A 12,780-nucleotide genomic window follows, 5' to 3' on the forward strand; every position below is an offset into this window, starting at 1 on the left:
GACTAGACACACCTCGTAGTAACTTTATTGTCAACTAGGTGGCACATATATATAACTCCAACATTTGGGAGGTAGAAGCAAGTGGATCATGAGTTCAAGGCCAACCTTGACTTCATAGTCAACTCTAGGCCATCTTTCAAAATAAAAGCTGGGGTGAGTTGGGGGGAGCAAGACACAGAGATAATGTGTGTACTGTCTCCCACTGATAAAACCTTGTGTCTTAGGGTTTTACTGCTAGGAACAGACACCATAACCAAGGCAAGTCTTATAAAGGACAACATTTAATTGTGGCTGGTTTACAGGTTCAGAGGTTCAGTCCATTATTATCAAGGTGGGAGCTTGGTAGTGTCCAGGCAGACATGGGGCTGGAGGAGCTGAGAGTTCCACCTCTTGTTCTGTAGGCAGCTAGGAGAAGACTGGCTTGTAGGAAGCTAAGAGGAGGGTCTTAAAGCCCATGCCCACAGTGACACACCTACTCCAATAAGGCCACACCTACTCCAAGGCCATGTCTACTAATAGTGCCACTCCCTGGGCTAAGTATACACAAACCATCACACCTTGTAAACCTATAATACAATATTATAATCAGAATGATAATGTCTGTGTGTGATCCTGATGCCTTTCTGAGGTTTCTGTGGCTTTACTGGTATTTGTGTATTTTTATTTCTTACAGTCCAAAGTTTGGGTTTCTAGCACCCAGCCAAGAAGCAAAACAATTTGTCCTGTTGCATTTGGAGTGCTGTGATGTACATTTTTAGGAGCTGTGTTTCTCGAGGTGTGTGTGACACGGCTCCCAGGGCTGTTCGCAATCACAAGAGCAGGGCTGCCAATATGACACAGGAGTGGCCACCACAAGGGACAATCCTGTGTATTTTAAAGTGGCCCAGTGAGCAAAGGTAAAAGGAAATCTTTAATTCCCAATATATCCGAAATAAAATATTTCAACATGTAATCGGCTACTGTTACTCAGGCTGGCCTGGAACTCACTGTATGGCCAGGCTGGACTCAAACTTAAGGAACTCTTCCTGCCTTAGCATGGGAAATGGTGTGGAGATACCGCTGGAGAGTCACTGCCCATACAGGGAAGGAAGGCGAGGGTCATGGCGGCAGGGTCTGGGTGGGAAGGTGCAGGAACTCTAAAAAGGAGCCTAACGGTTCTTAGAGGCAATGGGGCCATTTAGGCCTTGCCGTGTCAAGGTTGCAACGGGGATCACAGGGTTGTACCGAAGGGTTGATTTTGGGGTTCCGAGGGCACTTCTAGAAGAGTTCGAGTTTCCTTCAGGACTGAGGTACAAGGACTATCAGGGTTTTGCTCAGATACTATTGGTTTTAGTCTTCGACTTCCTAGTCATCTTTATGCAGCTTCATGTGAGATTTCAGCTTGCCAATATTCTAATCTGACTTCACTCTGATTTACAAAACACACATACTTACATCCCTTCCTATTGTAGGTTTATGTGCTCCAGAGCTACAACAGCCAGGGGCCAAGGCATCTAGCTAGTTAGCACACCAATACAAAACAGCGAGGCTCCACTAGTCAACCCAGCGCCACCAGTAGTGCCTCCAAAGCTCCCAGTTCTCCTGGCCCCAGGGAGTTCCCTTCAGAGCTGGAAGGCGTGGTATAGTGTGTTAGGGGTGGGTCCCCACCGCAGCGGGCGTGGCTTCCCCGTGCGCAGCCTCCTCGAGTGTCCATCCCGCCCTATCGAGCCTCCGGCGCTCGACTGCTGGCGTCTGGCGGAGGCAGCATGGCGGCGGGGGCGGCTGAAGCAGCCGAGGCGGCCGTGGCAGTGGTGGAAGTCGGCTCTGCCCGGCAGTTTGAGGAGCTACTGCGCCTCAAAACCAAGTATGCGGGTCGGCAAGAGGGCCCGGGGACCAGAGGGCGGCGGGCTGGGGGTCTTGAGGGCGGCCCCCGAACGCCGCATGTGCGGAGCTGAGCTCGTGGTCCAACGGCGGCCTTAGTTGGGCCGCGGTGGTACCCCCTCCTAGGGAAGCAGAGCACAATGGACCTGCCCTCCGGAGACCCGCATGTGGGCGCCTCCTGAAGGAAGTCTTGGCTGGTGATCAGCCGGCAGGCCGAGCCTAGTCCCTAGGTCCGGGACTTTCCTGAATCACCAGCTGACTTAGGGAGGGTCTGCTGCGGCCCGGTGCAAGCGCGGTTCGCCTTTGGACAAGACTTCCAAAGGCCAGCCCTGGGGATGCGTGGGAAACCACTACCTCGGCTCTCTGTGATGCTGCCCAGCCTTGGTCTGCAGAGTAGTGAGGGGTTTCGGGGTCAACTGCCTGGGATCCCCAACCTCTCTCCCTAACCCTCCTTATGTTCTAGTAACCCTGGGGCAAGTTTCATAACGTCACCTTTGGCTTCCTCCCGGGTGAATGGACCGGTTCGGTTCAAGTGCTGCTGTGGTTGGCGTACCGGAAGCTCTCTCCACTTATGTGAGGCCTTGGTGTCTTTACAGAGCAGAGCGGGCAGGTGGGAGATTGACTGGCTGACATCTGCTACTTTATAAAGCATAGAGGGGAGTTAAAATAGCTCATTCAGAGGCTGGCGGTTGTAGCTAGTGCTTAATATACAAGAAGCCCTTAGTTCAACTTTTAGCACCGAAAACAACAGATAACAACAATAACAAAAACCTTCCAGTTCTTTAAAAAAAAAAAAAAAAGGAAAAGAGAGGAGAATAACATTTGCTCGTAGGTAGAAGCTGGGCTCTGATTGATCCAGCCAGGTCGTTTACCAGGCATTGTGGAGGACGTCAGAGATGGCCTCATGGAGTGATGAGGGCTTGTGTGGACATGTCCTGCAAAGCTTGAACTTAAATCATCTGAGAAGATTCTTTTATGTGTGTGAGCGTGTTTCACATGCTTAGCTTGTTTTTATGTTTCATGGTTTAAATAGGCCTTAGTGGGTAAAAGTTAACATGCCATTTATTCTGCAAGTTCAAGGTCAGTTTGGTCTTCATAGTGAATTTCAGCTAGCCAGAGGTATATGGGGAGACCCTATTGCAAAAAACCAGGAAACAAACATTTATTTCTCTCAGTGAGGAGGGGGACAGAACAGGAACAGCACAAACCCCGAACCCATTTACATATATTCTTGTCACTGGTGTGTGCCTGAGATGACTCAGGAATGGGTCTCATGAGAAGTGCTGTGTGACACTCAATGAAGGAGCTGCACTGTGTGGATGTGGAAGCCATTAAGAATACAAATAGTGGGGCTGGATAGATGGGGCTGGAGAGGCGGCTCAGTGGTTAAAAGCACTGACTGCTCTTCCAGAGGTCCTGAGTTCAAATCCCAGCAACCACATGGTGCCTCCCAACTATAATGGGATCTGGTGACCTCTTCTGGTGTATCTGAAGACAGTGACAGTGTATTCACATAACATTAAATAAGTAAATCTTAAAAAAAACATCAAAACAAAAGATATTTTAAAAAAAGAAAATGCTTTAAAAAATACAAATAGCATTTGTGAGTGCCATCATTCCCATGTCAAGACTTTTCAATTTTGATGTGGGTTGAAATCTACCTTTTTCTTTTATTGCTGGTGTGTGTGTGTGTGTGTGTGTGTGTGTGTGTGTGTGTGTGTGTGTGTGTGTCTGTGCACCATATGCATGCAGTACCCCAGAAGCCAGAAGAGGGCATTGGCTCCTCTGGAATTGTGAGCCTTTGTGTTGGTGCTAGGAATGGAATCCCGGTCTTCTGGAAGAGCAGTTAGTGCTTGTAAAATCATTGAGTCATCTGTCCAGTCCAGAAATTTACTTTTTATATTAAACACACACACACACACAGTGTAATTTTTCTGATAAGTTTTTATGTTTGTGTAAGTTACTGGAATCTTAGTTTTTGTCTATACAGTGGAAGTGGGAATTGGGTATCAGAGTTGGTTTATGAATTTGGGCCCATTCATAAACCACTTAGAATCCAAAATATGGTAGTAGTGCTTAGAATTTGTACTGTAATTTGCAGATGAATAACTGGAGTAATAGAACACTGTAATAGAACAACAAATGACATTTGAGCTAATTGTTTCATTGATGGAGAACTGAGACTCATTATGTCTGCTAAAATAGTCAAATATTCTGGGGTGTAGTGCAGCTCAGTAGTGGGGTGCATGTTCAGAGCACTGGTTTGAATGCCAGTGCAGGGTATAAGGGAGTCTTGTTAGTAAAGTTTTCAGCTTGATCTTTCTAATTGTTGTCCTAAAACAATGCATTGGACATACTGGCCTGACTTATGAGGGAGAGACTAGTTACATACAGTATAGAGGGTGACATCAATCCTATCACATGTGCGGTTGGTATCCCATGCTTAAACGGAAAATAAGAGCTAGAAGTGTAAATATAAGGAAATCTTGGGCAATAATCATTCACGTTAAACACATGCAATGATGTTATCAAAACACATTTTTGTTTGATCTTTCTATCATCCCATGGTGTAAGTTATTACTGTTTATAGTTGTGGGTGTTCAAAGAATTCAAAGCCATGTTAGTGCCCTTGGAGCAAAACTTAGCTCTTTCTTCCTCTTCCTGCCCTTCTCTTTGAAGCCAGGGCTCAATGGAGGCTGGCCTGGAACCCTAGATGTAGCTGAGTGTCGGGGTCCAGCCTGGACACAGGATTGGAGTTCTCAACTGGAAGCAGGGATATCTGGAGGGCACATAATAAATATACACAGACTACTCTTTGGGTACAGGCAGTTTCAAGGCTTAAAGTTTCCTTTCTCTCTCTCTCTCTCTCTCTCTCTCTCTCTCTCTCTCTCTCTCGCAGCTTGAGGCTGCACACACTCTGCATTCTTATGCGCAGTCTGCTTTTTTCTATTGCCCTTTTCTTTTCTCGAACTCCCACACTCATGTACACCTCTGTTCATTACCTTTTCATTCTCACACACACAATCTTCATACACACCTCACATTCTCTCTTCACTCACCCTTCACGTTCTCTTGTTATGCTGTCTCATTCACTTCATCTTTTACTCCTTCACTCGCTCTCTCATTCACTCTCACATTCACTCTCACATTCACTCTTCACATGCTTTCTAGCCTTTCTCTTGTCCCAGTCTTTTATTGATAATCCAAAAGCAGGTAGAAAAAACATTGTATAATCATTGCCAAATCAAATTCAAAAGAATAACCACATCCCACAAAGAAGTAAGAATTACAATTTTTCCCCAAAGTTTCAAGCTTCCCCTATTCCCAGGCCTGTGGCCAAAATAATAATTGTAAACTTATCATTATTTAAACTTTAACTTTTGACTTATTATACTTCAGAGCTCAGAGCTCCAAAGTCAGCTACTTGCATTTTCCTGTGACGCTCTAATGATAAATGACATGGGCAAAACTGCCAGGCAGTGGCCAGAAAGGATCAAGTTAACCCTTAACTCAGTAGTTCCGCTAGCTTTCTGTTCCTTGCACACAATGACTCTTGTAAGAGTCCCAGTATTTTGACTTAGTTCTTAGTATATAATTTTATGTATTCTATACTTCCTTATCCAGGAACCACTCTCAAATGTTATGTAAAACTTATTTCCTAACTTCAATAATTTTTTCCTTTCTTGAGGTCCCAATGTTGGCTCTAATTCATCTTTTAATAATTTCTTTAAAGTTTTTTTGCAAGTCAAGCATTAATCTGTAACTACTATTGTGCAGTTATTACATTATTTCCAAGATGAGAACACACAGCACGCACCTGGGCCATTAGGACTGTGCTGTGCTGTGCCCCTATGCCTCAATTTCCAATTGTTTAACAATCATTGCATCAAGGACCATCTAGTTTCACAGAATTCACCAGAGCAGAAGGAGAAAGAAGTAGGAAAGTCAGATATAATAGAATAATTATGCACACCAAGGCCTACTGAAAGGCAGTCAGGCACAAATGAAATCTGTATAGCCGCTGTCCAGGGCTAAGGTTAGGAGAAATGGGAACAACCAGTTTTTACATAGAGCTGCTGTGAGCTACTGAGATGTCTCCATCCCGGCCTACTGCTGGCAGTCCCTGTCATCCTATGCTGTCCCCAGCAGCTGAGGATGACCTTGAGCTCATGATCCGGCTGCCTCTACTTGGGAGTGCTGCAATTGCAGGCAGACATCAGCACACCCAGCTTTCCTCTTTTGCTTTTCACACTTGGGCTAGTCCCTTGTTGTTGTTGTTATTATTATTATTATTACTATTACTATTATTCTTTTAACTCTGCTGCTGGAATTAAGTCCAAGGCCTAAGGCATACTAGCCTCTGCCATGAGCTACATCTCTATCCTCCTACTGTAATTTTTAAAAGCAAGCCAAAATTGTCAGCATTTTCTTATGTCATTAAAATTTCTTTGCAAATTTGGTTTCTAGTGTATTTTAAATATTTAGAAATACTTTAATATTTTAAAAGTACTTTAGTTATTTGAAAGCTGTTGTGAGATAAGAGTTTATTTTGTTTTTTTTTTTTTGGGGGGGTTATTTTCTTCTGTAGTGGTAGGAAGATACCTGTCTTCCTAAATCTTTGTATTTTTAATTCTTGGAATAAATACTTTGCGGGTATGGACTTTGTGGAGGTCTGGTTTTTAGTTTCTACCAGCAGGGTGAGAAGGTGCTTCTTACACTTCCTTTTAGAAATCCTCACTGAAAAGTGTATCTCACCTTTCAAGACTACTGCTGCTCATGTGGGTTTAGCTGTCTTGAAGACAGGCTCTTGAACTCCTGGAGGCCCTTGTACCCCTGATCTATCAGCATGGCTTGCCTTGTTCTTGGACTTATGCATATTTTGTAGTTTCTGCCCTCCCTTTCTTAGGCTCTCCTTTCACTCCTGTGGTGACTAATAGTGATTTTCTCCTTGGCAGGAGCCACAGTCACCAAGAGACCTGTTATGAGGGTTTCTGAGAGGGATCTAGATTAGGTAAATTGACATGGGAAGACCCACCCTGAATGTGTGTGGAACCCTTCCACTTCTGCTTCCTAAGAGCAGGGATTAACTGTGCACTACTATGCTATGATTTTTTTTTTTTTTCCTTTTTCAGAATAAGCCCTTTTAAGTTGCTTTGTCAGGTGTACTGCCACTGTCACACCTGGGCCAGTTGCTCATATGCTTCCCCGTGATCTTACATTTTCAAGCAGTTTACCACAAGCTAGTTTGTAGCAGGTATTTGTGGCCAATTATTCTCAGTTTCTGTCACAGTCTCTAAACAAATGTATTAAATTGTATTTGTTCATAGGTTGTTAGGCTCATGGAGGAGTACAGTGTGTGGGTTTGTTCAGTGAGTCAATGCTAGACATGTTCTCAAGTTAAAAGCCTCCTTTTAACAATGGGTATCTTGATGTAATCATGTCAGAATGAAAACTGTATGGTTGGACTGGATGGAGGGTAGCCAAGTCTTTCCTCTTGTGTTGCTGCTACCTCAACACTGTAAACTGTCTTGGCAGATGATTCTTTTAATCTGGTATCCTTGGCTTGGCTTGTTTTCTAGACTTGTCTATGTGGTTGTGTGTTTCTCTAGAACAGCTTTTTGGGGTTTTGTTGTTTTGAGACAGGGTTATTCTGTGTAGCCTTGCCTGTCTTGCCTCTGCCTCCCAAGTGCTGAGATTAATGGCGTATGCCACCATCAACCAGCAGCCCCCCCCCCCCCCATAGTTGAATAGTTGGCGCATGTTTCATTGTTGGAGTGTAGGGTGCTTTTTCTATCTGTGGGCATTTGGGTGTGTTACAGACTGCTTGGATGCTCCTTGTCAAGGTCTTTTTTTTTAAACTTTTTTTTTTTTCTTTTCTTTTTTTTTCCAGAGCTGGGGACCGAACCCAGGGCCTTGTGCTTGCTAGGCAAGCGCTCTACCACTGAGCTAAATCCCCAACCCCCTTGTCAAGGTCTTGTTGACTTGCTTTTCTTGCCTCAAGTAGGCCTTGGGACCTCTCTTAGATGCTCTGCTGGGCTGAAAGGTGTGGTCAGAGCCTGCACAGGCTTATGAGGGAGGGTTTTAGTGTTCTGTAGGCTAGAACTTATTTAGTTCATGGTCCCCAGACAACTTTAAGGAGGACTGGAAAATGTTGTCTAGCTGAATGTGTGACCGAGAGGCAACACTGCTTGATAGAGCAGTTGCCATCAGCTGAGGCTCTTCAAAGATCTGCCAGATACAAGTCTGTCTGGTGTAAATTGTAACCCATTTATGGAACATACAGTGTGTCCTTTCTTGCCTTAGATGGATCCTCCTTTTTGCCTTTGGTATCCTTTCAAATGGCTTTCCTTCATCATTTCTAAATAGTCCCAGTCTTCCACAACTGTCTGCCTCCCCTCCCTCAGCCCAGTCCCCACCATTTTTGAGGCGGTCCTACTGGCTCAGGATGGCTTTGAACTGCTCATTCTTCCACCTCAGCCTCTGTAGTGCTGGGGTTATAAACATGTAGTTCCACACTGAGCTTCCATTTCTGTTTCCGTGTGTGATCTAGCATTATGCGTGAGCAAATCCGGGATTCCAGGTAGCTTCTTTTTCAACCCTCCCTATCCCTACTTTGTACCTGCCATTTAATCTTCTCTTCTTTCTTTGGCTCTGAACTGGAAGGCACTGTTTTAATGAGAGAAGAGTAGAAAAAGAGAGGAAAGGTGGCCGGCCACGGGCACGTGGGGGGCGGGGGGGGGGAAATGGAGTCAATAACAGAGAAGAATAGAAAGCAAGGGGGTAAGAGAGGGTAAGAGAAAGCGGCACTATTCTTTTGCTCTGGCTACCTTTCTCCTTTCCTAACTTCTTGGAAACCTTGCACCTACAGCTGTCTCAGATTTTCAACTCTGTCTACACTGGCATTGTTCCTGCACTATACAAGCATCTGGGGATTGATTTCTTGCACCGGAGTTAAGCTGAACCCCATGTTCTTGGATTCCTCTGTGCAGTCCAGACCTCTTGAGTTGATTTCTGTGGCGGCCACTTCCAGTCAGCTCCCTGTGCAGCTGTGGCTCTTGGCTTCTTTTGGCAATCAGCCACATTCACTGTTCGTTGTTACCTTAGTGGTTGGAACTTCTCCCTTGCCGTTCTCTTGACTTCTGGGAGACTGATCTTAAAACTCCTGAAACTGTCCCTCTTCTCTCTGTCCCTCCATCTGGCCTGATGTGTGCAGTGTTCATGAGACCCAGAGACACTGATGTCCAGTCTCCTCTGTCCCTTCTGTGCCATGGTTGGCTCTGTGTTTCTTGATTTCCACATCTGTAGAGAGTGAGGTTCTCTGTGCTTGAGCCCTGGTCCTGATATTAAGTAGACTTCGCTTCCTCTTAGGACATTCACCATCAGTGTTTAAGCCAGGACTTGTAGTCAACCTTTGATTGTGGTCTGTCACCCTTTTTTGCTCTTTCTGGCTGTAACCTTCCTCATCCCATATATCCCATATGTGTCTTGTTGTGGGTAGGGTCCCACTTCTCATCTGTGTTTTTTTTTTTTTTTTTTTTTTTTAGATTTAATTTATATGTGTTTCTGTGTGTGCACATGTATATGTGTACAAGTGCATGTGGGTAACCATGCAGGCCAAAACTTTGGAGCTGCTGTCTTTGGAGATTTTTGTGAACCGTGTGACCTCTGTCCTTGTGTAGATAGAGCAGCAAGCACTGCTCACGCCCAGCATTTCTCCAGCCCCCGTTATCGTTACTTATTCTGTTCCTTGCTGGGAGGTAAATGTTTGCATCTTTCTCCATATAACACTTCTTTATGTGTGCCCCCCCCCCACCTTGGAGGAGGGTTTTATTTGAATTTAGAATTCTGTAAATTCACGTTTCAGTTAAATTTGAGGTGGTTTCAAACATAGGTCTTTGTGAAAGCAGTTTTGCATGGAAATAACTAAGATTGGTAACATGGCCTAGGAATCAGATGACGCCGCTGATCGCCCACATGGAGGGTTCTCTGGTAACATAACTGCACAGGCAGCCATGACCATGATTGCAGCTCTGCTCTCTTCTGCCTTGCCTTTACTGTTAAGACTTTTTTGCTCTTCTGTGGTTACAGTTGTATCTCTTTGTCACAATATTATGTGAGATTAATATTAATAATGCGTTTATAACCATTTCTCAGCAGCAGCTTGCTTGTATAGAAATTCAGACTCTCCTTTCATCATGGGTCTGAAAATAAAATTGATGTGTGTTGAGATGGATGCACATTTAGACCCACTCACTGGGCTTAATCTTGACTTAAGAAATCCTATTAACTTGAATATTCATCCAAATAGTCTGAAGACTGGCAGTGATGCCACATGCTACAACAGAACTCTGTTTCCTAGGTAGGAGAATTTGATCTATACCCATATTTGCTTCTGGGATTATTATAATAAAAAATGTTTTTTTGATTTACAGGTCACTCCTTGTGGTCCATTTCTGGGCGCCATGGGCTCCACAGTGTGTACAGATGAACGATGTCATGGCAGAGTTAGCTAAAGAGCATCCTCATGTTTCATTTGTGAAGGTACTATACATTTTCAGTCTTATGTCCTTTATTAATATCTGACTTATGGGATAGACTAGAGTTTTACAATGTGAAGTTCCAAATACTTGAACTTTATGTTGAATTCTGTTATATTTGCAGCAAGTTATTGTGCCAGATTTTTTTTAAAGGTTTGTTTGTTTGTTTGTTTATTTATTTATTTATTTATGTATGTATATGAGCACACTGTAGCTTTCATCAGACACATCAGAAGAGGGCATCAGATCCCATTACAGATGGTTGTGAGCCATTATGTGGTTGCTGGGAATTGAACTCAGGACCTCTGGAAGAGCAGGCAGTGCTCTTCACCGCCAAGCCATCTCTCCTTGACAGATCTTTTAGTGTTGTATTTCTCACATAGTTTAAAAAATCACTCCAGAGTGGGCAAAAGACAGAAGTGTCTGACAGGACAAGCAGACCAGATAATTCACTGGATAATTTTAGCTTGATAGTAGTTGGAGAACATTGAGAAGGTAGCTAGCTATGTTGTGAAAATGATTCTAGAAAGTGCGTGTATAAACAGGTTGCTGGGGTCAGTTGTGTCTGCCTCTCCTCTGTACGCTGAGCCCCTGTTTTATTCAAGTCTTGTGTCTACGTTTCGTGCTGTCTTCTGAGAGCCTGGGTTCTCAGAGGGAGTCGATAGCTGGGCCTGGCGATAGCAGAGTTACTTTACATACATGTAGTCTAGCCATTCAGGAAGTAATACTGGTTCAGGTTTTTAAAAGAGCAAAGTATTTGTTGAGAATTATTAGAAAGGGAGAATTATTTGTTGGGAATTATTGTATTCGAAAGTCTTAATTCTTAGAGTTGATTTATTTACTTTGAGACAGGGTCTCACAGCACAGTCTGGCCTCAAGATCTCAGTGTTTTTGCTTCCCAAGTGCTGGGGTCAGTGTTTTGTGCCTTTTTTCTGAGTGCTAAATCCTTAGGATTTAAAACAAAAACAAAAACCTTCATTTTAAAACTATAAATTGTGAGTTCAAAATACATGTTGACAGATGTATGAGGTTAGAGGCCATGTGAAGCTCTGGTCAGATTTCTGATATCTAGTTTCTTAATTCCTTTTTATGGTAGGTAATTATGTTTTCTGAGAGCATTTGCACAGACTGAGTTTTTGTGCTTTGAATAGGTAGTGTATTCTGATGGCTCAAAATGCCAAGCAGAATAGCAGGGTGGACACTGAGAAGGTTCACTCCATGTCTTCCCTGCCAACCTTTGTCCGTCCCTGTAAGTAACCAGTTGTATTAATTTTGTATGAATTCTCTCAGTGTTTCTTTATGCAGATAGCACAAATATGAATATAATAGTTAGCTTTTTAAAATTTAAGGACTTATTTAAAATTCTGATGAAATGCATAATGTAACCCTAGAAGGTAACCCTAAAATGTCCAGTATAAATAATAGAAGGGAGCATTAAAACTGCATGTTTGGCCAGTGAGAAAAGATAATGACTACAAGTGTAATGAATGATTAAACACTTCAATCATAGAATTAGTCAGGATGACCGTAATTGTCCCATGTCTGCTTTCATACGTATAATGTTACTGATTTAGGTAACACGCTGTTCTCAGCTGCCATCTGAATGATTTATTTAAAGTCACTGTAGAATGGCTTCTCACATTGGTACCAGACTTGGCAGTGAGATTTCAAGTTGTTCAAGTGCTTAAATGTAGCAGTGAGCCAAGAGTCCGAGGTGTGTGGTACTGCTGGATTGTCGGGGATACCTAGGCCTGACTGTGTAAGGGTTTGCAGCAGTGTGTTTGTAAGTAGGAGTTCTGGAAATTTCTGGAGAAAGGCAAATACTCTACTCATCAGTGACTTTTTTATCTCTTGAGTTGGGAGTCTCACTGTGTTTCCCGGGCTGATCTCAAACTTTTGGATTCACGCCAGACTTTAGTATCAGCCTCTTGTAGCTGTTACCTCAGGAATGGCTTACCACTCCTACTTTCTGTCCAGTTGGTCTTTTAAAAAAAGGTGTATTAGTTTGGCTTTTTTTTTTTTTTTTTGGTCTTTCAGGACAGGGTTTCTCTGTGTAGCCCTGGCTATCCTGTAACTTACTCTGCCGACCAGACTGGCCTCAAACTCGTAGCTATATCTGTCTGCCTCTGCCTCTCGGGTGCCCCCTGTGCCCAGCTAGTTTGGCATTTTGACTTGCAAAATGAAGTGATTGCTCCAGTCTTTGCTAGTAGGCTCACAAAGTCACTTAAATAAGCGATTTCCTTTTAAATACGTTTTTTTTTGATTTGCATGTAAATTACTATTACTACTACTACTTCTTCCTCCTCTTCTTCCTCCTCCTCCTCCTCTTATTTTGAGACAGAGCTTTACGTATCCTAGGCTGGTTTGGAATTTACTGTGGAGC

At 43.5% G+C, this 12,780-nt stretch overlaps 1 protein-coding gene across 3 annotated transcripts in view; it reads left to right on the forward strand.

The window, feature by feature from the left end:
* The first annotated feature begins 1,719 nt into the window (after window positions 1-1,719).
* Glrx3 (glutaredoxin 3) overlaps window positions 1,720-12,780 on the forward strand; it is a 30,010-nt gene continuing 18,949 nt past the window's right edge. Inside the window, exons 1-2 of one of the 3 annotated variants that reach the window (XM_087584946.1) lie at window positions 1,720-2,090; window positions 10,293-10,401. In XM_087584946.1, the coding sequence (XP_087441072.1) occupies window positions 10,345-10,401 (57 nt within the window). In that variant the 5' untranslated portion in view covers window positions 1,720-2,090; window positions 10,293-10,344. 3 annotated transcript variants of the gene reach the window in all.

The sequence above is a fragment of the Rattus norvegicus genome, chromosome 1 (genome assembly GCF_021556685.1).
Source record: "Rattus norvegicus strain SHRSP/BbbUtx chromosome 1, alternate assembly SHRSP_T2T, whole genome shotgun sequence".
Taxonomy (NCBI): domain Eukaryota; kingdom Metazoa; phylum Chordata; class Mammalia; order Rodentia; family Muridae; genus Rattus; species Rattus norvegicus.